Source organism: Ailuropoda melanoleuca, chromosome 10 (assembly GCF_002007445.2).
Source record: "Ailuropoda melanoleuca isolate Jingjing chromosome 10, ASM200744v2, whole genome shotgun sequence".
Taxonomy (NCBI): Eukaryota; Metazoa; Chordata; class Mammalia; order Carnivora; family Ursidae; genus Ailuropoda; species Ailuropoda melanoleuca.
In genome coordinates this window covers 38134301-38159236 of record NC_048227.1, presented here as the reverse complement: position 1 = coordinate 38159236, position 24936 = coordinate 38134301, and the positions used below count along the sequence as shown (strand labels likewise).

Below are 24936 nucleotides of genomic sequence, written 5' to 3'. Positions count from 1 at the left end.
CTGGTCTGCCCCAGGCTCCATCCTGTCCTTGGGACCCCTCGCCCTGTTTCTTGGGCCTCAGCCCTCTTCCTGCCCTCATCACCCATCGGATCTGCCCCGCCTTCCTGTTGCCCCCCACCAGGTCCTTGAGCAGCCCAGCACCTGCCTTGGTCATGAGTGCTCCTTCCTTATGCCCCCAGTACTGCAGGTTTCCTGGCAGGTGACCTTTGCCATGTGGGGTCACCCCCTGCTGGAGTATGGGGCTCAGCTGGGATGCTGTTCCTTGCCCCAGCATCAGCTGCAGCCCCAGCCAAGAACTGGGTTTTGGGTGGTAATGGAGAGAGACCCCTTTTGGAGGGTCAGGACCCTGAAGGGTCTGGAGCTGGGGGCCTGTGAAGGAGCCCCCATACTGAGCATAGACATTGGGGGAGTTGCCTGAGGTCCGGGATGTCATCCACTCACCCATTCGCTCACTGGTGCACACACTCCTTGCCCATGTGTTTACTGAGCACCTGCAGTGTGTCCGGTCGCTGCCGACCGGGGCAAGCCTGGCCTTCTGGGCTCCCTGTCCTGTGGGATGGCTAACGCCACCCAGGTGCTTTGTGGGTGGGGGGCAGCACCTGTGAAGACAGGTGGCCCCTGTCGAGGTTTTCTGTGGGTGACGTTTGGCATTATCACGGGCCTTGGGCAAGAGGTCTGGGCAGGGGAAGCCTGGTGGTGAGGAGCTGGCTCAGGGCCATGTGTGTGCCCCTTCCGGACCAGGCCACTGGCCAGGAACCCTTCCCTTGCACCCACAGGCACAGACTCATTCTCTGAGAGTTGGGGCGGGGGGGCGGGGGGCGGTGCACAGCTGACTCCTCGCACTGCCACCAGAGGGCGCCTGGAGCCCACCGTCTGCCAGAGACCCGGGGTGGGAAGGGGATGCGTGCCCCCTGCCAGGGCAGCCGTGGTGCTGACCCAAGTGCCCTCTTTCCTCCTCCCACTGCCCAGCACAGGCCCTGTCTACCTCTTGCATCCTTACTTGAGTAAAATATGCATCGTCACCATTTTTAAGTAAGTGCCCCGTTGACAAGCGTCTGGTACATTCCCATCGTCGTGCAGCCGGCCCAACTTTCCACCTGAAACTCTGTCTCCGTCACACACCCTCTCCCCGGCCCCTGCCCCAGCCCCTGGTGCCCACCACCTACCGTCCGTCTCTAGGAACTTGACGGGGGCCTCCTAGAAGTGGAATCATAAGGTATTTGTCCTCTGTGTCTGGCTGTTTGGGCTCAGCATAACTCCCTCAAGGTTTGTCCGGGCTGTAGCCGGCATTCGAATCTCCTTCCTTTTTACGTTTTTTTCTTATTTTTTAATAGTTCCTTTTTTTTTTAAGACTTTATTTACACAAGAGAGAGCGAGAGCATGAGTGGGGGGAGAGGGCCAGAGGGAGAGGGAGAAGCAGGCTCCCCGCTGAGCAAGGAGCCTGACGCAGACTCTGTCCCAGGACCCCCAGACCAGGACCTGAGCCAAAGGCAGCCACTTCACTGACTGAGCCACCCAGGCGCTCCTGAATCTCCTTCCTATTTAAGGTGAAATCGTATGGGCTGTTGGACGGACCACATGCTGTGTACCCATCATCTGTCGGTAGACACTGAGGTCGCAACTGCTACCTTTGGGGGGTTGTGAGGGCTGCTTCTCACTCTCCTTGCCCAGAGCAGGGCGTCTCTTGTAGCCTGTGGGTGTCTCCCCCTTCCCCTTGGGGCCACCTCCCTCATCTGTCAGCCATGCCCTTCAGGCTCAGGGGTAGCTGGGGGGCTGGGGTAGGGCGATAGTGGGNGACCCTGCGCTCCTCCCACTGGCCACCTTCCTGGTTCCTGGTCTGCCCCAGGCTCCATCCTGTCCTTGGGACAGGATAGTGGTGGGTTCACACCCGTAGGTGGCCGAGAGTCTATGCTGTTTCCTGCAGACCTTGGTTAAAGCTCTCAGAGACCCCAAGGGTTGGAGTACGTGGTTGGACTCCTGGCTTTGTGCCTAGGGCCTCTGTGATCTGACCCAGGAGTTTTGCCCTGTTCTGGGCCTTTGCCAGGGTAGTCTGCTCCTCTCCCCTGCCTGGAATTCTCCCCAGTCCTTACCTGGCTGTCTGTTCCCCACCCTCTCTCCTCAGGGGGAAGTCCTTGCTACCAGGAAATCTCTGGGCCCCCAAACACTCCCCTCAGCCTCCATGAGTCTTGGCCGCATTTCAGCTTGTTTGGACCTCCTGGGTGCCGATTTTGGGGCTCAGGGCCGTTCTTTGGCTCCTGCTTTTCCATGGTGCCCAGAGGCCTAGCATCTGGCCCCTCATCCCTAGGGATACCGTGCCATCTCTTGGGACGAATCAGCAGAGCCAGGCTGGGGCAGGATGGGGACTGGACACCCAGGGTCCACTCTTGGAAAGGGCCACCCTAGGGGAGCTGCTCTTCCTCCTACCCCCCAGAGAGGTTCCAGTGCGCGTTACTCCCACCCCTATCCCGGCCAAGATCTCGAGGACAAGGGCGCATAGGGGGATCCCGGGGTGGGGGTGAAGGGGGCGAGAGGGCAACGCAGAGCCTGGAGCTCGGCCTCCCGCCCCAATGAGCTCCGCTGCGATTGGTGGAAAGTTCGTGGACCAAGCCGCGATTGGCCATGCCGGGCGGGGCAGCGGGGCTGCGCGAGCGGAGCGGTGCGCGGGGCTGGCCGGCGCCCCGGGTGCTGCCGCCGCCGCCGCCGCCCGCCCGCGCCCTGGCACCCCTTGCGCTCCGGACGCGCGCCGCTCGGGCCTCCTGGCCACCGCCACCTGCGCAGGGTCCTCGGAGGACCGCTGCAGCTGGAGCGGCAGGTACGAAGCCCCGGAAGGCCGCGCTCTGGAGCTGTGCTGCCCCTTCATGCCCCCGGGGTCCAGAGAACTAGGTGAACGCAGCTGCGGCTGGCTTCGGGGGAGGGAGCGCCGGACGGGTTGTGCGCCGGGGGAAGACGCGAGCCGCCTGCCTCAGCGCCTCCCGTCCTGTCCTGTCCCCGGCGGCCTGACCCGGGAGCCGGGCGACGTAGGGAAGCTGTCGCTGGTCTGTTCGGAGGGCGTGATCCAGTGGCTGTACCCGGCCGGGGCGCTGCGCCTGTCCCTGGCCGGCTCCGACTCCCGCACGCTCTCCGGAATCGCCTGCCTGCGCCCCGCGCGGCCCTTCGTAGGCACGCAAGTCTTCGCGGAGGGGGCGGGCGGCGCCCGGGAGCTGCTGCTGGCCGAGGGTTTGGGCCCATCGAGGGGCCGATGCGTGCGCTGGGGACCCGTAAGCGCGGGGCCCTCTTCCTGCAGGCCACCCCACACCCCGACAGCGCCGCGTGGCCTCCTTCCGCTTTGAAATGCACGAGGACAGGTTTGCAGAACAGCCTCCACAGGCCCACGGTCTTGGTGCTGATGCGGAGTGATGGGCTTGGTCGGGATGCGTCTGTCATCCCCATTGTACAGAGGGAGAAACCGAGCCATGACGGTGAAGTGGGTTGTTAAAGGTCACACAGCTAGTGAGGACAGGTGGAAGAGACAGAAAGAGGGTGGGCAATCCCTCGGGGTTCAACTTCAGGAAAAGGCTGGCAGGACTATTGGTCCTTGAGAGGTCGGGGGTGGGGGATGACAGGGGACAGAATCAAAGCCTCCAGCCAAAGCTGTCCAGGTCTCCTTGACCCATCAGTGACCTCCCTCCCTTCCCCCAGTCCAGTGTGTTCCTGGTCACCATGGAGACACGGCCTTGCCTCCCAGGCCCACCTCTTTAATTTCGTAGCACGTGGAACCTGACCCCACAGGGGAAGGGGGTCTTTCTGTTCTGCCCCAGGCCCTAGGCCAGAGACCCCAAAGCTCACGACAGCCTCCTGCCACCCACCTGGGTTGGGCTGGTGTCTTTGGGCCCAAGGAGGCAGCTCTGGGAAGCCATAGGGGTCACCACATGCTGGTGTGCACCTGTTAAGATGGGTGTGTGAGATGTGCCCCCGGACACCCACTTCCGGTGTGTGAGCCCTCATGCCCGCACGCTGGGCAGAGCCCCTACTCCCATGTCTGCGCATGCGTGAGTGTGCAAGGGTCAGGTGCCCACAGGCTCCCTCGGGTCCCCAGTTGCTGTCAGGTCCCGAGGGGAGGGTCTGGTGGCCTGCACTTTCTGTCCTGCCTCCACCTGGGGGGAGGCCTAGGGTGGTCCAGGAGAGGGCAGGACCTACACTCACCGTCTCCCCTTCATGCCAGCTGCCTGCAGGTCCCTGCAGTGACGTTGAGCTCCTGCTGACGGTGCCATCTCTGGTGAGCATCTCCGCCGTGGGGGGAGCCTGGGGTCCGCCCTGCCCTGCGTGCCACTGGCCAGTGTGTCTCCCCACAGTGAACAAGGGAACCATCCACGGGGTTTCCCGTGACACAGAGCTGTGGGAGCGTGTTACCGTGTCCTCCAGCAGACACTGCCGCTGTTCTGGGTGGGGGCGTCGGGGGGCCGGGTGCAGGCTTCCATTCACATCCTGCTCACTGCAGCGTCGGGGCAGCCCCCAGCACCGTCCTCTTCACGGGCTGGAGCCACTTTCGTGAGGCCTGGCTGGGCTGTGCACCTCACTTCCAGGACTTCAGCTGTGCTGTGCCGCTGCCTTCGCCAACCACCTCAGCCCCCGGGAGGCGGCCCTGGACTGAGGGGCCTGGGAGAGGGCACTGAGGGGGGGCTGGTCGAGGGCAGTGGGAAGGGGTTGCCTCCAGGTGGTACCTGCTGTTTCCGAGGTGAGAGCAATAACCCATAAGAACGCCGATCTCCTTGGCCGCGCAGACAGAGGTCCATGCCTGAACTGGCCCCTCTGTCATCTGAGCCCCCCCAGCCCTGAGGACTGCCCCGATTTCTGCTTCAGAGCGGGACACTGAGGCTCAGGGCCATGGTGCCTGGTCTAAGGCCACCCAGCTCGCGAGTGGGAGAGTGGCTCAGCCCGTGCCTCGGGGAGGAGCTGCTGCTTGGCTTGCAGGGAAACGGGGACCCTCCCCTCCACGTGAGCCTCCGCACCGCTGCTCCCACCTTGAATGCCAGGTCTTCTGTAACTCAGTGGAAGTGGAAAAGGGCTGTAACTCCCAAGGTCTGAGGTGGGCGGGGTCCCTTCGGGGGGCAAGTAGGCAGACACCGCTCCTAGCCTGTGAGGGAATGGGGTGCCATTGGGCAGGGTGCTGGACTTCTTGCAGTAGTGCGCTGGGAGCCCAGCAGTCATCCTGGCCCCACCCCACCCTCCAGGAAGAATGGGCCCCTCTGTCCGGTGGGCCCTGAGATGTGCAGAGCATCGCGACATGGCTCAAAGCCTCCAAGCCTCCGGTGAGTGGGATCTCCCGTTGGTTCGGGCATGTTGCCCATTTCTGAGGGGCAGGGCCATATAATGGGGTCTCTAAGGACTGATTCCCGCCACTGGCCCTATTGTTGCTGCCTCTGCCGTCCTCCTCGGCCTCAGACACACAAATGGCCAGTGCAGTTTGGGACAAAGCCCAGGGCCCTGAGGCTGAATGCCCCTGGGGTGGGGGGGCACGCTGACTCTGCTCACCCCAAAGCTCAGCTTGTAGGGGGGGGTGCGTGGGCTGATGGGCTGAGCCCTAGAAGCGGCTTCCCATCCTTACCAGTCAGTCTACACTGAGGAAAGGGCTGACGGTGAGGGTGGAGGCCAGAGGCCGTGTCATCTGTCAGGCAGGAATTGAGGTTAGGAGAGGGACAAGTCAGTGCAGGGCCCAGTCGCAGGGCCCCTTCCTCCAGATTCGGCTGACAATTATGGGTAGGGGAGGTAGGCTCCTGTGGGTGTCTGCCCACCTGCCCCTCCTGAGGTTCACCGCTGCTCCCTTCTTCCCTAACTCCCAACCATGGGGTGCTCCATGCTCGGGAACTAGACCTCTCCTCCTCACCGTTAGTACCCTTTCACTGAGAGCTGGACCAGCCTTGTGGCTTTAAAAACCGTCAGGCTGCGGATGACCCTACATTTTGATCTCCAGCCTGGACCTCTTCCCTGGACTACGGACGGTTGTCTCCCCGTCTGCCCCCTTTCCCTCACCAAGAGGTATCTTAGCGAAGAGCTGAGGAGGCGGAGATGAGTGTACGCTCCTCACCCTCCCTCCGCCGGGAGGTTTTCGCACTCACCCTTGCTGTCTGTCCTGACTCTCTGGGCAGCCCTCCACAGCCTTTCGTTGGAAGGAGGCCCCTGGCCACACCAGGGGTCACTGTGGACTGCCTCTCGGACCACCTGTCTAAAAAAACGCGAGGGGTGCCTGGGTGGCACAGCGGTTAAGCGTCTGCCTTCGGCTCAGGGCGTGATCCCGGCGTCATGGGATCGAGCCCCACATCAGGCTCCTCTGCTGTGAGCCTGCTTCTTCCTCTCCCACTCCCCCTGCTTGTGTCCCTCTCTCTCTGGCTGTCTCTATCTCTGTCAAATAAACAAATAAAATCTTTAAAAAAAAAAAAGATAAAAAAACGCGGGGCAGCTGCTCTGGGGTGGGCTCTCGGTTGGACATCAGTCTCGACGCACTGACTCAGGAAGTGCCCCAGCCTCCCATGCACACACCCTCCCCGGAGAAAGTGCTAGCTTTGCAACCAGTACTCTGTTCATAAAGTGCAGAAAGGGCAGTTGTGGGTGTGGCTAACAGGGCCAAAGGAGCCCCCATGGTACTCCAAGACATGCCTCAAAGTCCTGGGCCAGGGGCTTCATGCCTGCCCTAGGGGGAGGGGCCAAGGGGAAGCAGTGCGGGTGAGCATGTATGTGGGGGCCATGGGCTACGGGAGCTAGCTTAGGGGCACCCCCGGGCACGGGCACTCACACAGCTGCCCAGCGTCCAAAGGCTGAGGAGCAGAGCGCCAGATGTGAACATGAGTGTTGCAGGGTGGGCACTGGGGAATCAGGTTAGATGCGTTCGTTCAGTCAACAAGCTTTTATTGTCTGCCAGGCGCTGGTCTAGGCCCCATAATAACACAAGGAACAAAAGACATGGAGCGGGGTGCTGTAAGCACCCGCCCAGCCTAGAGCCTAATACACAACCTTTCTTTCTGGGGAGGGCCCCATGACAGCCCCAAAGGAGATAGAATGCCATGAGCTAGGTGGGGCCACCCCACTTCCCCAGTGCTCAGGTCTTGGGAGTAGAGCACTGGGGTTCCCTGCCACCCAGGGACCCCCATCTTTCAGGGCTGGTGGCAGCTGGGGCCAAGTGCAGGCAGGCATGTGGGGCCGTCTGTAATTGGGGGTGGGGGCGGTGGTCTCCGGCATGTTTATATGGTATGATGCCGAGGCTCTTGACCAGGGCGGTGGATGGGTCCAAGTCCCTAACATTCAGGAGACACCTGGCCTCAGGGTGGAATGAGGACACATGGCCCTGCTACTGGACCCAGGCTCTGCCCCCCCCCAACTTGCTTCTCCCACCCCCAGGCTTTGGCAGGTCACCCCTCGAATCTCAAATTTTTGGACACTTTTTGGAGAAGGAAGGTGGTCTCCCAGTCTTGGGGCTCTTCCTCGCACCCCTGTGGCTGGGCCAGCTCCCTTCCTACCACACTCACAGAGAGCCAACATCAGCCCGCTACACGTCCTCGTCCCTGCCGCTGAGCGGAGCTCGGAACTTCCTCAGGCCCCGGCGCACCCTGCACTCCCCGTGCATTCGAGCGACGGGCCGGTGTCCTCCCTGCACCTGTCACTGGCGCGGCTGGCCTTCGGGGCGCCCTGGGGCGGACACACAGCTCGCTGGGACCCTGCCCGGGGCAGCGTGCGGCCTCGTCGCCGCCCCTCCCCCCGAGCTCCAGGGCCGCCCCCGGGCTCCGTGGGGACCGCAGGGTCCGCGGGAACCGTCGTCGGGGGGACCTGCCGCCCCGTGGCGGCTCCCCTTCCCTGCAGCCGCAGCACCCCGTTTCCCTGCAGCGTCTAGCCCTCTCTGAGGTCGGCGGCTGTGTCGCGTCTCCCTGCGCGGGTTCTTGTGGTCCGCCAGGTCCCCGTGCCAGAGCTCCCCGCGGGCGCGGACTGCTCGAGCGGGACCGGTGGGGCCAGGCTCCGCGGCCCGGAACGCGCGGGAAGGGCCCCGGGACGGGCCGGAACGCCAGGGCGCTGCTGCTGCAGCCCGGCTTCCGCCGAGTGCCGCTGCGGCTGCAGGTGCGGGGCGGCGGCGCGCGGGGACGGGCTGCAGGTGGGGCGGGACGCCCGCGCCCAGAGAGGAGGCTCCAGAGGCCGCGCCCCGCGCCCCCTCCCCTCCCCGCCGTGGGACTCGGGTTTGTGGACCCAGCCCCGCCTGCCTCCTTGCCCAGGTGCCCTACGTCGGTGCGAGTGAGCGGCAGGTGGAGCACGTGTTGTCGCTACTGCGAGGCCGTCCTGGAAAGATGGTGGACCTGGGCTCTGGAGATGGCAGGATTGTAAGGAGTGCGTGCAGGGGGGGCCCTCTCGCCAGCTCACCTCCCCACCTTCTGGTGCCCACAGTCTCCTGTGCCCGCAGGTGCTGGCCGCCCACAGGTGTGGTCTCCACCCGGCTGTGGGCTACGAGCTGAACCCGTGGCTAGTGGGGCTGGCTCGGCTGCATGCCTGGAGGGCGGGCTGTGCCGGCAGCGTCTGCTACCGCCGTGAGGACCTCTGGAAGGTAACCCAGGGAGTCCCGCAGCCCCTCAGACCCCACACCTGATCTCCACATTTCCAGTGCCGGTTTGGCCACCGTGCTGACAACCCCAGGTTCCCTGCCACCTGCGTGGGCTGGGGCCAGGACTTGGAAGCCACAATGACCCCATGCTCACCAGACCTCCTCCTTGGCTGGGGCGCTACTCCCTGCCGGGGGGGGACCTCTTCTTGCAGGTGAACCTGAGGGACTGCCACAACGTGTCTGTGTTCCTGGCCCCTAGCGTGGTAGGTCTGGGGTCTGCTCGCCGAGGGGAGGCTCAAGCCATCCTCCTTGTATGTGCTGGGCCTGGGGGAGATGGGCATGGCGGCCTGCTCCATCCTGCGCACCCTACCCTCTTGCTCTTTCCCACAGCTCCCACTGCTAGAAGACAAGCTGCAGGCAGAGCTGCCTGAAGGGGCCCGAGTGGTGTCGGGGCGCTTCCCCCTCCCCACTTGGCAGCCTGTGGCTGTGATGGGTGAGGGTGTGGACCGCGTCTGGGCCTATGATGTCCATAGTGGTGGGTCAGCTGCTCAGGGTTCCCCAGGACCCAGTTCCGCCTCAGTCCCCGGGGTCCCCAGTTCTCAGGCCGGCTGATCATCTGGACACAATAAAGACTCGGTGGACTCCATCCTCACTCTTGTTGGGCGGAGGGCTGGGTGGAATGGCACCGCCCCCACAGGGGCTGCTGTGAGGACACCTCCATGCTGGCCGCGAAGGGTTCTGCTCTGAGTCTGACGACTGCTAGCGGCTTCGGGTCTTTGGGTGCTGGGGCTTGATTGGAGGTGTGGCCCCTGCTTTCCAGGCGTCCTCTGTACCTGCAAGCTTCCTGAGCCTCAGGACCTCCTGTTTGTACCTGCTCGGAGGGCTCAGGGTTAGTCACCTGCCTGACTGCACAAGCCCTTCTCTGTTGCCTGGGACTGAGGCCCTCGGGTCACACCCAGCCCACCTGCCGAGGTGCTGGGCCACATACTCCTGCAGCTCAGAAAGTTGCTCCTCAGCCATCGCGGCCCGTACCAGTAGCTGCGCCCGCTCGCGTTCCAGCTCCGCCTGGCGTGGGGAGGGCCTAAGCTGTGAGGCCGGACAAAGTGTGAGAAGGGGCCCCGAGCCAGGCCTTGCCTGTTACCTGGGCGCCACGGGAGAAGTCTTGGAGCTTCTGGTGGATCTGGGCCCAGGATGCAGCTTCCTGGCCCCTGCAAGGAGAGAGGGAGGGACAGGTCTGAGGGCCAGCATTGGGCCAGGTGTTGACCAATCACCTTGCTCAAGTTGGGGCACCTAGATCCCTCACTTGCCTGCTGAGAACAAGGTCAAGACAGCACGGGCCCACCTGTCCACCATGGGCTCTGCTTGGTCCTTTGAGCCAACAGTACATGGTGGCAGGGCAGCCCAGGCCCAGGGGGCCCGCTGGCCGCTCACAGAGGGCTAAGCCACAAGGGCAGACAGTGACCCCAGTGCTGTACAGATGTTAACGGGGGACCTTCCCCCATTCTAGGGATTTATTTCTCAAAACCCTGGGAGTTGAGCTGACACAAGCCCCTGCCCATCGCAGTTAGGAACATGGAGGTCCAGAAGCAAGGGCTGTGAAAGTCACCAGGCAGTCTGCCCCTGTCCTTTCCCCGGGCCAGGTCTCTGCTGGCTGTCCACCATACCTCTTCATCCTGAGGTCCCTTGGGTCTCACTGAACTGCCCCTTCCTCAGGGGATCTCCCTGACCCTCCCATTCAAGGTTAGCCCCTCTCCTGTCAGAGCCCCACTTCACCCAGGCACTTGACTTTCTGTGATTATTGATGTCTCCCATACAGACCAAAACCCGAGGGCACAGATGGGCCACCTTGTTCATCACTGCAACCAAAAAACCCACCCAGGGCTTCGAGTTGGGGGAATAAATGAATGACCGCCCTGCAGGTCCCCCGCCACCCACCCAGGGTACTCACTGTGGCTCTGATGTGCCCCCCTGGGAGACTTCACTGGGTCCCTTCTGTAGGAACAAGAGCAGGGCATGAGCCTGGTGGGCCGTGGTAGGGGTTCTCTGTTGGCTCAGTGAGGCAAGCTGCTCAGGGAGTGGGTCTTTGCTGAGCCTGTGATGGGCCTGGGGTGTGTTCTGGGGTGCTATGCTTCAAGGCCAGTGTAGGGCAGCAGGGAGAGCTTGCCTGGGCCGGGAGCTTCCGGAGCTTCGTCTCCAGCCTGGCCCGGTCCTCTCCTGGGTGGCCAAGTTCGGTGACCAGGTGCAGAGGCAGTGGCTCGAGGTCTGAGGTGGCTGCATCAGAAGTAGCTTTGGGGGTCCCGGGTGCCCCGATGGAGTCTGCCAGCACCTGCCGCACACTAAGGCACATGCCAAGTCACATAGGGCCACCCCACCCCAGGTGCCCGATCAGAGAGGGGCCCACCTGTGGGCGGCCCGCAGCTCCTCATGTCTACGGCTCAGACAGGCCAGGCGCTTGCGGTAGGCACGAGCAGCCCGGGCCAACTGCTGCTCACGGCTGCGGTGCGCGGCCCGGATGTCCTCCAGAGTGGTCTCCAGGAATGTCCGGAGGGCTGCGGCTGCCGGCTGTGGGCCGGCGTCGTTCGCAAACTCCTGGAGGGGATGGGGCGGGGCTGGGGAGGGCGGGGCTTGCCGGGAGCACACTGCTTCCCACAATCCTCTCTGCGGAGCGGACCTGGCAGTGCACCGGCGGGGCCCACGGGGTCTCCCTGAAGCAGTCCAGCACACCCAGGCTAGGCTTGGACTCCCAAGGGTGCGCGGCCGCCCCCGCACCGCAGGGCCACCCCACCCAGTGCTCACGGCCACGGCTCGGGCACATCGCTGCAACCGGATGGCGTACTCTTCGTTCATCTTCTTGAGCTGCAGCTGCAGCTGGGCGTTCTCTGCCTCAGCCTGGCGGAGCTGGCCTTGGCAGGCAGACAGCACCTGGGGGTGGAGGCGGACGTTTGCTGACTGTACCACACCTCCTACTAGATCTCTGAGTGGGTAGGGCTGGGCCTCACCACGGCTTGTGCAGCTAGTCGCTGCCCAGCTGTCCTGGCCTCCTCTTGGGCTCCCTGCAGCCGCAGGCCCAGGTCTGCCCTGCGGACATGCGTGTGAAGCTCAGGTGGGCCAGGGTGGGGACTCCCTCTGCTCTTGGGAAGAGCCACTCTGAGCCTGGCGTGGTACTGGATCCTCCCCGTCCCAAGTGCGGCAGCCACTCACACACGGGCCTCCAGTGCCTGCTCCCGGGCCTCGTGCTGCTCCAGCAGTCGCTTCCATCCTCCCTGCAGCTGCGGGTACACAAGCTCCGGGTTCCTGGCACTGCCCCACACCACCCTGGGCTGGGAGGAATCTGGATAGGTCCCCAGGCTAGGTGGCTGCACACTCACGCTGTTCCCTAGTTTCTGCTGTTCATCTTTAGGGGTCGGGAAGTCCTCAGGCTGTGCCTGTATGGGAGAGCCGGTCCCAGCCTCACTGTGCCTCCGCTGCACCCCTGTTGGGCTCCCACCCAGCCAGGCCCTCCATGCGCTCGTGGTGACCTGGGGTCTATGGTGGATGGAGTGTCCCTGCTCATGGGCCTTGTGCTGGAGCCTCCGTGCCAGCTCCTGGCGGTGCCCCAAGCCAGCCTCTGGGGGGGCTGCGCAATCTCCATGCAGCTCCAGCTCCAGCACCCGGCTCTCCAGCCGGAGGACCTGCAGGGTGACCAGAGTAGGTCAGCATCACCTGGGTCCCTACAGGGACACCACACGGGAGACATGGGGACTCACAGACACTGCATGAGTGTGCACAATCACAGGGGTGTACCTGGACCCCTCACACCACTGGTGCTAGGTAGGCACCCTCCCCTGTGTGCTTGGGCTGGCACACGTGGGCACGTACCCGCACCCACCTCACTCTTCAGCTCAAAGAGTTCAGCCTCATGCTGCTCCCGCAGGTGATGAGTTGTGATCTGCAGGTCCACCAACTCCTTGGAGATCTGTGGGTGGCCAGGTAAGTGGTGGTGCCTGTGGGACCCTCCCTCTTGCTAGCCAGCACCCTAGGGCCCCCACACGCACCTGCAGTCGCTGTTCCTCACTCAGCTCTAGAGCCAAGGGAAGCTCTGTCTTGAGGCTGGTTGTCCAGCCCTCCGCTTGTGGCAGAACCTGGGGAGGCATCACCCCCAGCCCCCAGTTGGGTCTCAGGCTTGGGCGGTGGCCTCCACTCCCAAGGAGCCACCAGCCACGCACTCCCCCCTCCCAATACCCCCTCCACACACAGCCTGTCTGAGCTAGGGCAGTTTCTCCTGGCTTCTGAGGGGATAGGGAGGACCCCCGACCCCATGGCAGAAGCGGAAGTGTCCTGGAGGGACTCACATTCCCAATGGCCCCAGGTGGGGGCCCTGGCCTGGGGCCTGTGGCTGCCGCATGCTCCATAGGCAGAAGGAACCCTGGCTTCCCCAAGTGCCGGGCCGCCTTGCCTCCTGGGCTGTTGCTGCAACACGGTGCCTTGTGTTGCCAAGGCCTCTGTTGGTCCCCTGCTGTTCCCCGGAGTCTCTGGGGCCCCACCCCCGAGGGTAGTCAGGGAGGGGAACTCTCAGCTCATTCCGTCTACAGATACCCCGCCTTTCTGGTTTCCGTGTTCTCATCTGCGAAGTGCAGACTGGCGCCGCAGCATTTACCCTGGGCACCGATGGAACCAGGAGTTCATGAGAAAGCCCAGCACAGAAGGGAGCGGCCGCGGCTGTTACTGCTGTCCTCACGCAGGGTGCCGTGCCCCGCCATGGGGGTTCACACAGCAGACGCCTTCTGTGTGGCGCTGGGATGGGCAGGTGAGCAACCTGCAGATTCGCCGTCCCCAGCCTGGGGGAACGGGCCGCAGACGTTCCAGTCAGGGGGCTGGGGGCTCAGGAGGACGGGCTCAGCCCGGGCGCCAGGAAGGCTTCGCGGAGGCGGCGCCGCAGCGCTAGGCGCTGCGGACGCGGACGTGCGTGCGGCCCCCGTCGGGCACGCGCTCGCCCCCGCACGCGCACGTTTGCTTCCTGTGCCCGGGCACGGGCCGTTGGCGGCGGACGTGTCGAGCGCCGCGCTGCGTTCAGACCCCGTGGCCAGCGCCTGAGGCCCGTCTCTGTCCGGCCATCTTTCAGGCGGTCGGCGCAGTAGTCTGGCGCAGCCCCTGCGGGTAAGGAAACGGTTCGGGGCCGGTGTCGCGCCGCGACGGGATGGGAACCTGGGGGGCGGGGCGGGGCCGGAGAGGGGCGGGGCCTAGGCGCGACGCCCGGAGTGGCACGGGGGGCGTGGTTCAAGGGGAAGGCCGGGCCGGCGGGCGCGGGAGGGGCGGGGCCCGGGCGGTTGCGTCGTCGCGAGGCGTGGCCTGCGGGTCAAGCGGGCGGTGTCGTCGTGGGGGCGAGGCCTGCGCGGCGGCGGCGGCTGGCGGCGCCGGCCGCGTCGCTGTCCCTGGGTGCTGGCGTCCGTACTGGCCGGCCCGGCTCGAGCTTGGGGCGTGGGCTTCCGCACCGGTCCTCCAGGAAGTCCGTGGAGCAGCGAGCGGGCTCCCTCTCTGGCCCCTAAAGTGTGTAGAGCTGAGCCCTCCCTCGCACAGCCCTGCCTTGGTCCGGAGAGGGAAGCCCCCGCCCTGAAGAAGAGGTTCCGAAGCCTGGGGGGCCTCTCGAGGAGAAGACGCGTGGTGCCTGAGCTCTGCGACCATGAAGGTCAAGGTCATCCCTGTGCTCGAGGATAACTACATGTACTTGGTCATCGAGGAGCACACGCGGGAGGCTGTGGCCGTGGACGTGGCCGTGCCCAAGAGGGTGAGGGTAACCTGTGGGCGGCGGGGAGGGCCACTGGGGTCCCCCGACCGCCGTGGTTGAAATAGGCCTTGCCCCTGTTCTCTGATTTCTGGGTACTTGGCGATTACCGTTCCCCGATATCTTGGGTCGGCCCCGAAGTTAGGACTTGACCTCCGTTTCGCCCTCGCTGGTGCCTAACTGTTGTCGTTCGCCCTGGGCACTCCGTTATTGTCTGCTGCGTCTCCCCTACCCCCACGGCCCCTGGCCCGCCTGGGACTTTGTGTACATCACACCTGACGCCCTAGCGGGGGGCGGGGGGCGGCCAGCCGACCCTTCCAAATCTCCCTAACACCCGTCCCTTTCAGCTGCTGGAGATCGTGGGCCGGGAGGGGGTATCACTGACCACCGTGCTGACCACCCACCACCACTGGTGAGCGCGGTCGGGGCGGGCCGAGGCGCGAGGGCATCGTCCCTGCCCCACCCCGACCCTGGCGTGATTCTGCTTCCGCCCGTCCGCAGGGACCACGCGCGGGGCAACGCGGAACTGGCGCGGCTGCGGCCCGGGCTGGCGGTGCTGGGCGCGGACGAGCGTATCTGCGCGCTGACCCGCAGGCTGGTGCACGGCGAGGAGCTGCGGGTGAGCGCGCGCCCGGGAGGGCGGGGAATCGCCCTGGGCCCTCCCGCCTCACCAGCCGCCCGCCCCTCTGCCGCAGTTTGGGGCCATCCACGTGCGCTGTCTCCTGACTCCGGGCCACACCTCCGGCCACATGAGCTACTTCCTGTGGGAAGAGGAGTGTCCGGATCCGCCCGCGGTGTTCTCGGGTACTGGCTGCCCCGCCCCACCAGCCCCGCCTCCCTCTGACCCTGCTCCACCTTCTCTGACCGCCGGTCCTCCCCAGGGGATGCGCTGTCGGTGGCTGGTTGTGGCTTGCGCCTGGAGAGCACAGCTCAGCAGATGTATGAGAGCCTGACGGAGACCTTGGGCAGCCTGCCCCCGGAGACGGTGAGCGGCCATCCCTTCCCCTCCGGCAGGGTCCAGCTGCCCTCCACGACCTGCACGCCCTGTCTCTGATTTGTGCCACGGGGGTGCGGAATGAACACTCATCAGCCGAGAAGCCAAGCTAGACCAGGCATGGGGTGCTGGGGTCCAGAGGGGGCCAGGCTAGCCTGGGTGAGTGCCTCCCCGCATCTCTGCCTGTGGCAGCACTGTGCATCCCCTGAGTGCCTCCTCTCTCCAGAAGGTGTTCTGTGGCCACGAGCACACGCTGGGCAACCTTGAGTTTGCACAGAAAGTGGAGCCCAGCAATGACCACGTGAGAGCCAAGCTGTCGTGGGCCAAGGTGCGGCCACTCCTCCCTCTCTCCTCCTAGAGGTTTCGAGGGTGGATGAAGGTTGGAACCGGGGCACTGCAGGGGGAGTCAGACATGACTGGACCTGGTTTAGCCCAGGTTCCACCACTGACAGGCTCCTTCTGGGGAGGGGAGGGGTGGGTGGCTTTGGATAGGGGCCTGGGCAGCTGGTAGGATTGGCTCAGGGGTGGCTGCCCTCAAGGGCCAGATGGGGCGAGGCAGCCCTTCTTCTGCTCCCGCCCCCTAGGAAGGGGCAGGGCTGAGTGGAGCCAAGTTGTCTGGGGCTGTCAAGACAAGGCTGTGACAAGGGCCTGTGGTCATTCCAGAAGAGGGACGAGGACGACATGCCCACAGTGCCTTCCACCCTGTGCGAAGAGCTCCTCTACAACCCCTTCCTAAGGGTGGCGTGAGTACTGGTCGGCGTCCCAGGCCTTCTTGTGGGGGCCCCGTGCCCACCCCAGGGGCTGCACCCCAGAGCAGGATGCCTTGTGGCTGATCTGCTGTGCTTTGGTCCTCCTTGGCTGTCATTTGGGCACTGCAGGAAGTGCCAGGGGACTGGTTACTGGGCTGACCGGCACCAGGGAGCGGCTGCTCTTTAAGTGTCCTCTGCCAGCACCCCCTGGCCTTTCCCTAGCACACTCCCCACAGCATCCCCTCTCCCCACAGAGAAGAGCCTGTGCGCAAGTTCACGGGGAAAGCGGCCCCAGCGGAGGTCCTGGAGGCACTCTGCAAGGAGCGGGCGAGCTTCCAGCGGGCGGCTGAGCCGCTGCAGCCGCAGGCCCGGGCTCTCCTGGCACTGCAGTGGGGGCTCCTGGGCACACCTCGACAGAAGTGAGCCCCAAGTGGACCCACTGTGGGGCCAGGCAGCACATCTCTCCTTCAACCCTCGGCCGATTGAGCCCATGGGAGGATTGCCTCTGGAAACTTCCATGGCCCTCCCCAGCTGGCTGTCCAGCCTTGGAGGGTGGGGACCCTGGCACTGGACATGCAAGGCTCCTCTCTGAGGTGCATGTGAGCCCCGAGGCCTGGGTGTTTGGGAAGCAGTGTGCTGGGGTGCACAGGGCTTTGGAACTTTGAATAAAGCTGTGAAAGGGTGCTTTCTTGATGCTGGTGGATACTCTTGGACTTGGAACCGTTTTCAGAGAGATCCTTTTATTAAATCGGGAGCTCTGTGGCAATAGCCCTGGCGGGCTCACGCCGATCTGCCCTCTCACCCACCCCCATAAGTGGGGACCTAGCTGTGGAGATGGACTTAGAGCCTGATCTCACGGAGTCTCTCTAACAGAGCCTGCTTCCCGCCCGAACTCTGCCCAGAAGTGCACGTTGTCAGGTCCCAGAGGCCATGCCGTCCTCAATGCTCAGTTCCAGGTGGGGCAGGTACGCCAACCCCAGCATGGGGTGCTGTGGGCTGGGTGCTTCTCTCCGGCTAGCGTTCCCTGCCGTCCAGGGCAGGAGGGTTTCCCAGCAGCCTGGCAGACCCAGCTTCAGGGGTGACTTCAGGAATGGGGATGAGGAGTCCCACTTTCACTCTGCCTTAAGCTGCCCACGGGACTGGGCCTCACCTAGGTCTCCAGGCAGGATCAGCAAGGACAGTGCTCGCAGACCTGGGCCCATGAGGAGGCGCTAGGACCTTGTGGAACCCCTGGCCTCCCGCCGTGGGGAGTCTGGGTGAGGGCAGGCTGGAGGTCAACTTAACTGGCTGTGGGTCCTGAGTGCCATTCGTGTGTGGGTTCCCACACATCCCTGCAGCTCAGTGTTTTGGGGGCGATCCCTGGGGTCTCAGGACATGAGCTTCATGGGAGTCCCTGGACTGGCTGGCTGGGCCCGGCAGCCCTGTGAGGAGGCCTCCTACCACCTGATGCTGAGGCCGGAGCTGGCCTTCTCCACCGCATGGTAGCCTGTGTGCAGCAGGCGGCCAGCCCGCTCTGAGCCCTCACCCTGCAGCCAGCACTCGTACAGTTCCTGGACACCAGGCGCGTCCTCCGGCGCCTCCGTCCTCACCATGCCGTACAGCATTTCCACGTGCTGGAGCAGCTCCTTGCTGGGCGCGTCGGGGGCCTTGAGCTGGCCTCCGCCGTTCAAGCAGCCTGTAGCAGAGCGGGACCCACACGAACCCGGTCATGAGGGGGCACCTGCACACGGGGCACAGCACACCCCTTCCCACACCTGCTCTCCTGAGCTTCCTGACCACCCAGGTTGGGCAGAAGACGGGGCTCCACTTCCACCCCTCCTGCCCTGGCGGGACCCTGCCCGCAGCCCTGGTGCTGGAACAGGCCCCCGTGGCACAGCTACCTGCGGGGCAGGCCATGACCTCCACGTAATGGTACGGGCAGCGCCCTCGCCTGAGCTTCTGTACCAGGTTCTGGATGTTGCGGAAGCCGTAGGCTGCGGCAAAGTGCAGCAGGATGCGGCCCTCCTTCTCCAGGGTCACCTCCTGGAAGTCCTTGTTCCTGAGGGGAGCACAGGCTGGGCTCCCTCCTGCTCCCCACCCCTGCAGGCACACGTGCCACCCTGACCGGCTCCTCCATGGAGGATGGCGACGGAAGGGGAGGGCAGAAAGCTCACTCCTGCTCCGTGTCCCGATCTTTAGAATGGGCACCCCCTCCCTCCCGAGGATGGCCACAAGGCGTGGTGAGGTCAGGCAACCCCAGGCCCCCCATCTGTGGAAGGAGGCGTTATGTCGGGACAGGCCCTGCCACCATGGCCTCTGGGGGCTCTCAGCCACTGTGATGGGGAGGCAGAGCCCTGTAGAGTTGTGGCCGGAGAGGAGGGCTCAGGTCCTACCTGGTGCCCTGGGTCTTCGCCAAACCCAGCCTGCTGTCCTCCAAGCCCACCTCAGTGAGGAGACCCAGGGCCAAGGCTGCCCCAACTGGGCTGCCCTGTCCCCAAGCTCCAGCCCTTCTCACTGACCTTAGCGGTCTGTAGGTGACCTCATCCACATGGATTCCAAAGAGCTCCCGCGCTGCATGCTGGAACACGTGCTCCAGGTAGCCCCCGGAACCCCCGCCCCGATGGCTGGTGGGCTCTTGGGCAGACGCACTGTTGCACCTGGGGAGCAGGGCACGACGTCAGGTGGCAGCAAGGGCTGCTGTCCACGGAGGTTTCAGGTAACTTCTATCTCTCAAGTTTGAAGGAGTTGCTTTCTAAATGGGAAAGGAGTCCAAACCCTGGCAGCTTTGTCTGGGTGTCACCAAGTAGCCCAGGTGGGAGAAAGATTGTCCCTCTGTTGAGTAACCCGCTTTGGGGAGCTCAGACCTGTGTCAAGTTGGGGTCAGCTCTGATGACCATCTGTTAGCTGTCCCCTGGCCGTCTCATGAACTTGACCACCTCTGTGGACACCAAGACAGACCACAGGGCAAACATGGGACCAACTAGAAGGAAGCCGTGGTGGGGAAGAGGAAGGGAGGGGGCACTGCCTACCCCACGAGCTCACGCATCAGGACACCTGCAGCCCCCAAAACCACAGCAGGGGCACCCTGACGCCGGCCTCCACCACACTAGCAGGTGACTTACAGACTGTCCAGTGGGGCCGGCTCCAGTTCCAAGAGGGAGACTCCTTCTTCCTCCAGCAACTTGAAGACCTCTCCTACAAGCAGACCCCAGCACAGACGTCTTCAGCTGGGATCTCAGTAAAAACAGTAGCGAGGAAACCCACATCACCTGAGTCCCCAGCAGATGGACACCCGGACGCCCACCTCCTGGCTCATGGGTGCAGGACGAACCCGGCCGCAGAGGCGAGGAAGGACCCACTTCTGAAGCCCCTCGGAAGAGCCAGCCTGCTCCCCAGACCCGCAGCCCGTCCCCAGGGTGTGCCCGCAGCGGTGTGCTCACGGCTCCCCACAAGGTGGACAGCGGCACCTGTTCTGCAGGGAGGCCTCCCCCCTACTGTCCGGGCTCCTGTATTTTAAGCACCTGGGAGTCTCTGTGAGGCTGCTCAACTCGGAAATGGGGCGACCCACATGAGTCAGAGCAGCTGACAAGAATCTCTGCCCACCTCCCCATGCAGACTGTTTTAGAGCAAACGCCCAGGTAGAGCCGGGGGGCCTGTCGGCCACAGGTCCCCGACACAACGGAACAGCTGCGAAGTAGGACCTGGCTCCACGCGGAGGGCCGGGGGTGCCCCGTGCACAGGGGATGGCAGGTCCAGCCAGAGCCGATGGGAGGACCCAGGCAACGCCACCCCTGCCCGGCCTCAGGGCGGCGGGACCCAACCTGTGGTGACCACGCAATCCACGTCACGAGTCTGGTGCTCCTGGCTGAAGAAGTCTGATCTGGAAGCTTCCAGCTTTTTGTCATAGCAGGGCATCACCGTCACATGGTAGATCCTGTCGGGGGTCAAACGCTGCCGAGAAATGTGGAAATGTGGAGTCGCTGCCTGACGCAACAATAAAAGGGCCCATCGGGTAAGGTGGGGGTGATGTAGCCAGCCAGCGGCCAGGATGGGACCAAGGTATTTGTACGGCTCTGTGGACATTGTAGGTCTTGGCTTATCTTTCAGGATAATGGCACTGAACTGTTCACAGCTGGAACATTCCCGTTACCTGCTGCTGGGCAAAGAAGTCCTTGACCAGGGAGCCCATGACCTGCTGCGGGGACCGGGCGGTGCTGAGGTAAGGGATGAGGAAGCTCCCGTGTGTCTTCTCAGCATAGCAGATCCAGCCTGAGGCCGACACAGGGACAAACGGAGCATCTCACCAGCTGGGCAGTGAGTGACGGGACGTTCTGGGCTGGACCAGCTTGTACAAGGAGTTAGGGTCCCGTTACAGAATGTCCCTGCTCTGCTCTCGCTGTCCTGTGCTGCTAGAATCCGTGAGATCACTGTCTTGGGGAACTAAGGGACTCTCAGGGCGGCTCCTTCTGCCAAGGAGGCCATCTTGCCAGAAGCCTGCAGTACCTCCCACCCCCAGCACCCCGTTCCCCGCGTCCAGCAGCATGGACACACCTGGGCAGGCGGACGTGAGCACAGGCAAGGCCTGTGTGGAGTTGGCCTGTCCTCGGAACCGCTGCACAAATTCTCGCTGGCTCTCAAGGAGGCTGAAGTTCCTCGAGAAGGCAGTATCGAACACGTAGTGCACCCCTGGAAAGCAAGCACCCACCTCACCCCCATGAAGGGCGGCTGAATCGGGAGGCACTACCGACCTCGCCCCAGGGAGCTGTTCCCACCGTGGCTGTTCACGACCAGCCATGCACCTGGTGGCGCCCAGCCCACGACCTCCCAGCCCAGGTCCTGGCTCTCCTGGCTCACAGAGGTCGACGAAAGTCGATCCGAGCCGGAGCCTGCCAGGGACCTGGGAAATGGGCCTTGATGACGATCATTTAAAAACAACGTGAGGAGCGGGCGAGTTCCAGACCGGGAGAGCAGAGAGGATTCAGAAGGCTCGCTCTTAAAAGGCACAGTTCTTGCGTGTCAGATCAAAACTTCAGGCTGCCGTCAACTCGGAACGGTTCTGGCGTGTTTGAGTTCAGGGACTCGGAGGCCTGAGGCGCCCCCTCATGCCCCCCCCCGCCCTACGCTGCACTACAGTGCTCACACGACGTTTGGTGCCTACCAATTTTCTTGAAGAATGCAGTCAGCTTCTTGGCAGTGTCTGTAGGGGTCAGCTGAAATCTTGCGGCCAGTGACGCTCTGGATTGGGGTGAGACAGAGACCACAACCAGCCTCTGCTGACCGGGGGCCGCCGTCTGCAAAGCAAGGGACTGTGCTCACTCAGTGCGTCTCACACATAAGGTCCTTGCCGGTGAGTGCACGCCCTGCCTCTCTCAGGGCGCGTCATGTCTGTGTACGCGGAGGGCCCGCACTTCACTGTGAAGAATGACGAGTACTTCACTGACATCCCACTGATGCCACTTTAAAAGCGTGGGGGTCACCGGGAGATCAGCGGCTCTTGACGGAAGAACAAAGGATACTGGGGTTGACGTCAGGTTAAAAAAGTTTCTAGGACCGCCCACCACTTACCTTATTGGCATCTAGAACTTTCCGCAGCTCCTCGTGGCTTTGCTGAGTGATGAGCACGGTCTCCGCTGAGGTGACACAGCCACTGCATGCCAGGCAGTCATCCAGTGAGATCTTGGCCTTCTCCAGCTTCTGAGTCCCTCCATCCTGGAAGCACAGCACCCGGTATTCAACAGGGCCCTCTGCACAGGGACATGAGCTCTTGGGATAATGGAACCTACAGGAAACCTTTTTTCTCTGGCTCGCAACACCGACAACCAACATGGTAGCTGGCTGGCTTTGAATGCCACTGAATTTCTAAAAGTTAAATATTTGTCACAGAAGTACATACATTCTACACATATTCTAGCTCCATCACATTCTAACTTTGGCACACGCTCAGCTGGCACATCAGAGTCGTATTAACAAGGCCTGTAGACCGTCAGGGGTAGAGGGTGGGCGTGAAACCTGCAGAGAAGTGGGTGACTTGCACAGGTTCCTAGTCTGCACTTGTGGGGCTGTGGAGACAGGAAAACGTCAAAGGCCAGGTTCCGACGGGAGGATGAGAAAGGCAAGGCTGAGAGGAAGGGGGAGAAGGCAGAGTGAGGTGGCGCTCTGCCCAGGGAGCACCAGCCCCAGAGAGGGGAACACACGCGGGCAGCAACAGCCAGATGGCCAAACAGATGCAGAACTTGGTGTCGAATATGGGTCTCCAGGCTGATGTTCTGCAACTTTCCCTAGAGGCAAGCAATGCCAGCTGAGCCCCTTTATTCCCTCTGTAAACTGAGGAAGGGTCTGAGCCAGGGCAAGCCGCAGGGGCCCAGAAGGTGACCAGAGAGCTGAGGAGACCGGGACTCCCTCCCAGCCCAGCTCCTCAGGGCTGCGCTTCACACCAAAGCCGCAATTTGAGCTCAGTGCCTGTTTTTAGAGTTACATGGGCCTAAAAGCCCAGGCTTTGATTTTGTGCCAAGAGACCGTCAAGCTTCCCAGCTTCCCTCCAGATCAACCGCTGCTGCTCGAATGGCAGGGCCCCCTGGCGCCCCCTCCTCTCCCGGACCCCTTCACCTGTGGGACTCCTCCAGCCCTGAGGTGGCATTTCCCTGTGCTGTGCTGCGGGATCATGCCCCTGGCCTGAGCAAACGGCCGGCTCTCTCCCTGTGAATGTCTGATCCCCTGGTCCAGCCCTACCATGTGCCACCCTGAGGCTCCTCCCCTGCTTGGGAGGAGTTCCTAGGCCAGCGTGCCTGTGCCTGTGGTCCATGGGATGGCACAGATGTTCCTGAGGGTCCAAACAGCAGACACCCCTCAGACGAGGATCTTGTTATTGCGTAATTAGACAAGAAGCAGGTGTTCCCTAAGAACAAGCTGTCTGAACTGGAAAATCCCCCACAATTGGAACTCACAGAGAGAGAGGGAAAGGGAAGACAGGAACCACCATCGCTGCAAAAAGAGCCCCCTCTGCAGAACAAGTCAAGCTCCATGTTCAGCCTCTGTGCCCCTCCACCCCAGTGCCAGCCCCATCCCTGCGCTCCTGGCCTTGATGACAGTGAATCTGACCACTGTGAAAGGTCTCATGATCACTGTACTCGTGACTGGAAAGAGCAGCAAAAACATGTTTTTGGTCATCTGGGCTGGAACTTACCTGGCTGACCTGGAAGTAACTCCCATCATCTTCAATATGGATCTTGGCCACGCCACTACCGGGCTTCTTATCCACCCTCATGGGCTTGATGCAGTCCTAGATCAGGAAGAGACCCCAAATGGGGGTCTGAGTGCGAGGAGGTTCCCCAAGAAGAGGGGCGACCTGATGGTCATGCCACCACGCCTGACTCCTCTCGTCCGGCCACAGAAGGAGTCTTAGCAGGATGGCTGCTGACCCTGCTTGCACACGGGACACACATTCTACACCCTGCTGACACTAGCGGTCACTCTGTAGCTCACGGTCAGATGAAGGCCGGCGTTACTGGCCACACGCTAACCCTCTGCTGCCTGCCGGCTCTGACCTTTATTCTTGTGCTCAGCAGGTGGACTGGCCACTGAGAGGACACCCGGGAACCACCATTTCTGCACCTCTGCAGGAACGCTTTGCTTGGCGGTCACTGCCCTGCCCGGTGCCCAGTGAAAGGATTCATTTTTCTCCCCAACTCCCCAAGTTCTTGGGGTCTCACTGTCACTACAGGAACCCCTTTGGCCACTGCCTTCCCAGGGATGATCCGGCCCGAAAGCCCTGCCCATGATGCTGTGACTGGCCCCTCGTCGTCCCCTCCCCCCGGCACTCCTGAGCTGTGGCCCTCCCAGCCCTGGTGCGCGTGATAGGCAGGTACACTAGGTAAGACGACACCCACTTTCAAGTGTAGCTGTCCTGCCTGCCTTAGGGGCAAGCTCTGTCCACGACGACCACACACCCCGCCGGGTACTGGGCAGTCAGGGCAGGTGACTCCAGGGGACCAAGTCCCCTGCCTTCCAGACCGGTGGGACCGTCCCAGCCGTCTACCGCAGGAAGCGGACAGGGTCGGCCCAGCCGCGGCCCCGAGCACGCCACTGCCCAGCGGGCTGACTCAGGCGGCCCTGCCCGGCTCCCCCGGCTTCCGGGAACCCCCAGTGACGGGGCACTCGGCACGCCCCTCACCCGCTCGCCCCAACCCCACACCCGCGGACTCGGCCGCGCCTCGCTCCTGGATGCCTTGCGGCGCAGTAACCCGGCTCGGGGCATCGCCGTCCCTGGCCTCGGTTCCCCATCGGCAGGAAGCTGGCCAGAGCGCCGGGGACCCGGGGGGTGCGGGCGGGGGTCCCTGGGTTCCGGTCCCGTTTTTCAGGGGAAGAAACTGAGGGAGCAGAGGGGCCCCGCCCCAGACACGGCCGCCGCCCACGCGGGCTGGCCCACCTGAGACGGCCCGATGAAGTCATCCAGGTCTGTCAGCTGCAGCGCCCCGCTGAAGGGCGACGCCATGGCTGCCGTACTGCCGCTGGGCTCGGGGCGCCAAACGGCGCGAGACGGCACGCTCTTTCCGCCACGCTGCCGGAAAGCGCCCCGCGCGGCGCATGCGCGTCTGCCCACCCCCAGGGCGTGCGCCCCCTGCTGGCGGACCCTTCCCCGCGGAGGAGCCTGTGGTCTTCCCCGCCTCCTGGGCACGGGCGGAGCGGCCAAGTGGACAAGAGTGACGTGTCGCCCGCCCAGGGCTCACCTGCCGGCCAGGTATTGGGAGCTTGCAGAGGCAGCGGGCTTGCTTTACTTGGTCCCACGGGCCCTCAAGACCCCAGAAGGGTGCCCGGCACTCACGGGCACCCAAATTGTGCTGCGGAGTGAGTGACAGGGACAGGCAGCGGCTCGGCGCCGAGCCGTGGGGTTCCGGGA

The 24936-nt window shown here is 63.5% G+C and overlaps 5 protein-coding genes across 14 annotated transcripts; 3 read left to right on the top strand and 2 right to left on the bottom strand.

Moving 5' to 3' along the window:
• Positions 1-1879: 1879 nt before the first annotated feature.
• METRN (meteorin, glial cell differentiation regulator) lies at positions 1880-4643 on the top strand. Its single transcript, XM_034670697.1, is given in 3 exon segments — positions 1880-3255; positions 3258-3299; positions 3302-4643. Coding segments are annotated over 3 exon segments (825 nt in total). The 5' UTR covers positions 1880-2567; the 3' UTR covers positions 3397-4643.
• Positions 4644-6936: 2293 nt separating this feature from the next.
• ANTKMT (adenine nucleotide translocase lysine methyltransferase) lies at positions 6937-9203 on the top strand. Its single transcript, XM_034669598.1, has 7 exons — positions 6937-6951; positions 7502-7702; positions 7831-8082; positions 8235-8339; positions 8420-8560; positions 8770-8820; positions 8948-9203. Exons 1-7 carry the CDS (start codon positions 6937-6939, stop codon positions 9167-9169), a joined length of 987 nt encoding a protein of 328 aa, XP_034525489.1. The 3' UTR covers positions 9170-9203.
• Positions 9204-9263: 60 nt separating this feature from the next.
• On the bottom strand, positions 9264-13017 carry CCDC78 (coiled-coil domain containing 78). Of its 5 annotated transcripts, XM_034670688.1 has the most exons (14): positions 12889-13017; positions 12592-12678; positions 12426-12512; positions 12076-12228; positions 11926-11982; positions 11759-11826; positions 11557-11635; positions 11354-11479; positions 10959-11146; positions 10722-10893; positions 10506-10549; positions 9699-9765; positions 9522-9622; positions 9284-9428 (listed from the first exon to the last, which is right to left on the bottom strand). In XM_034670688.1, exons 1-14 carry the CDS (start codon positions 12946-12948, stop codon positions 9317-9319), a joined length of 1401 nt encoding a protein of 466 aa, XP_034526579.1. In that variant the 5' UTR covers positions 12949-13017; the 3' UTR covers positions 9284-9316. The 5 variants fall into 5 exon arrangements, with proteins under 5 accessions (XP_034526577.1, XP_034526579.1, XP_034526578.1 ...); XM_034670687.1 differs by having other exon boundaries at positions 11759-11982; XM_034670685.1 differs by having other exon boundaries at positions 10959-11479.
• A 186-nt stretch (positions 13018-13203) lies between these two features.
• HAGHL (hydroxyacylglutathione hydrolase like) lies at positions 13204-16745 on the top strand. Of its 6 annotated transcripts, XM_034670693.1 has the most exons (10): positions 13204-13343; positions 13659-13693; positions 14114-14321; positions 14666-14730; positions 14820-14937; positions 15014-15122; positions 15200-15303; positions 15539-15640; positions 15976-16055; positions 16316-16745. In XM_034670693.1, the coding sequence occupies exons 3-10, from the start codon at positions 14217-14219 to the stop codon at positions 16482-16484; spliced, it is 852 nt and encodes a 283-aa protein (XP_034526584.1). In that variant the 5' UTR covers positions 13204-13343; positions 13659-13693; positions 14114-14216; the 3' UTR covers positions 16485-16745. The 6 variants fall into 6 exon arrangements, with proteins under 6 accessions (XP_034526584.1, XP_034526585.1, XP_034526586.1 ...); XM_034670694.1 differs by lacking the exon at positions 13659-13693 and having other exon boundaries at positions 13205-13343; XM_034670695.1 differs by lacking the exon at positions 13204-13343 and having other exon boundaries at positions 13555-13693; positions 15542-15640.
• Positions 16746-16784: 39 nt separating this feature from the next.
• Positions 16785-24621, bottom strand: CIAO3 (cytosolic iron-sulfur assembly component 3). The gene is made up of 11 exons (XM_002920170.3): positions 24466-24621; positions 23224-23319; positions 21606-21749; positions 21199-21331; positions 20592-20726; positions 20191-20309; positions 19862-19991; positions 19163-19235; positions 18560-18697; positions 17942-18099; positions 16785-17736 (listed from the first exon to the last, which is right to left on the bottom strand). Exons 1-11 carry the CDS (start codon positions 24529-24531, stop codon positions 17498-17500), a joined length of 1431 nt encoding a protein of 476 aa, XP_002920216.2. The 5' UTR covers positions 24532-24621; the 3' UTR covers positions 16785-17497.
• Between the last annotated feature and the right edge of the window lie 315 nt (positions 24622-24936).

Bases quoted from the DNA above. Each gene is read 5' to 3' on its own strand.
- HAGHL (XM_034670693.1), top strand. From the start codon at position 14,217: ATGAAGGTCAAGGTCATCCCTGTGCTCGAGGATAACTACATGTACTTG. The intron at 15,304-15,538 runs GTGAGCGGCCAT...TCCTCTCTCCAG, and splicing joins GCAGCCTGCCCCCGGAGACG to AAGGTGTTCTGTGGCCACGA. The intron at 15,641-15,975 runs GTGCGGCCACTC...TGGTCATTCCAG, and splicing joins CCAAGCTGTCGTGGGCCAAG to AAGAGGGACGAGGACGACAT.
- CCDC78 (XM_034670684.1), bottom strand. From the start codon at position 12,948: ATGGAGCATGCGGCAGCCACAGGCCCCAGGCCAGGGCCCCCACCTGGG. The intron at 12,679-12,888 runs GTGAGTCCCTCC...ATGCCTCCCCAG, and splicing joins CACCTGGGGCCATTGGGAAT to GTTCTGCCACAAGCGGAGGG. The intron at 11,983-12,075 runs GTCACCACGAGC...TCTCCCATACAG, and splicing joins CCATCCACCATAGACCCCAG to GCACAGCCTGAGGACTTCCC.
- CIAO3 (XM_002920170.3), bottom strand. From the start codon at position 24,531: ATGGCGTCGCCCTTCAGCGGGGCGCTGCAGCTGACAGACCTGGATGAC. The intron at 18,698-19,162 runs GTAAGTCACCTG...CCTGCTCCCCAG, and splicing joins CCGGCCCCACTGGACAGTCT to GTGCAACAGTGCGTCTGCCC. The intron at 17,737-17,941 runs GTAGCTGTGCCA...GCTCTGCTACAG, and splicing joins GGTCATGGCCTGCCCCGCAG to GCTGCTTGAACGGCGGAGGC.
- ANTKMT (XM_034669598.1), top strand. The intron at 7,703-7,830 runs GTGCGGCCTCGT...CCTTCCCTGCAG, and splicing joins GGGACCCTGCCCGGGGCAGC to CCGCAGCACCCCGTTTCCCT. The intron at 8,561-8,769 runs GTAACCCAGGGA...CTCTTCTTGCAG, and splicing joins GCCGTGAGGACCTCTGGAAG to GTGAACCTGAGGGACTGCCA.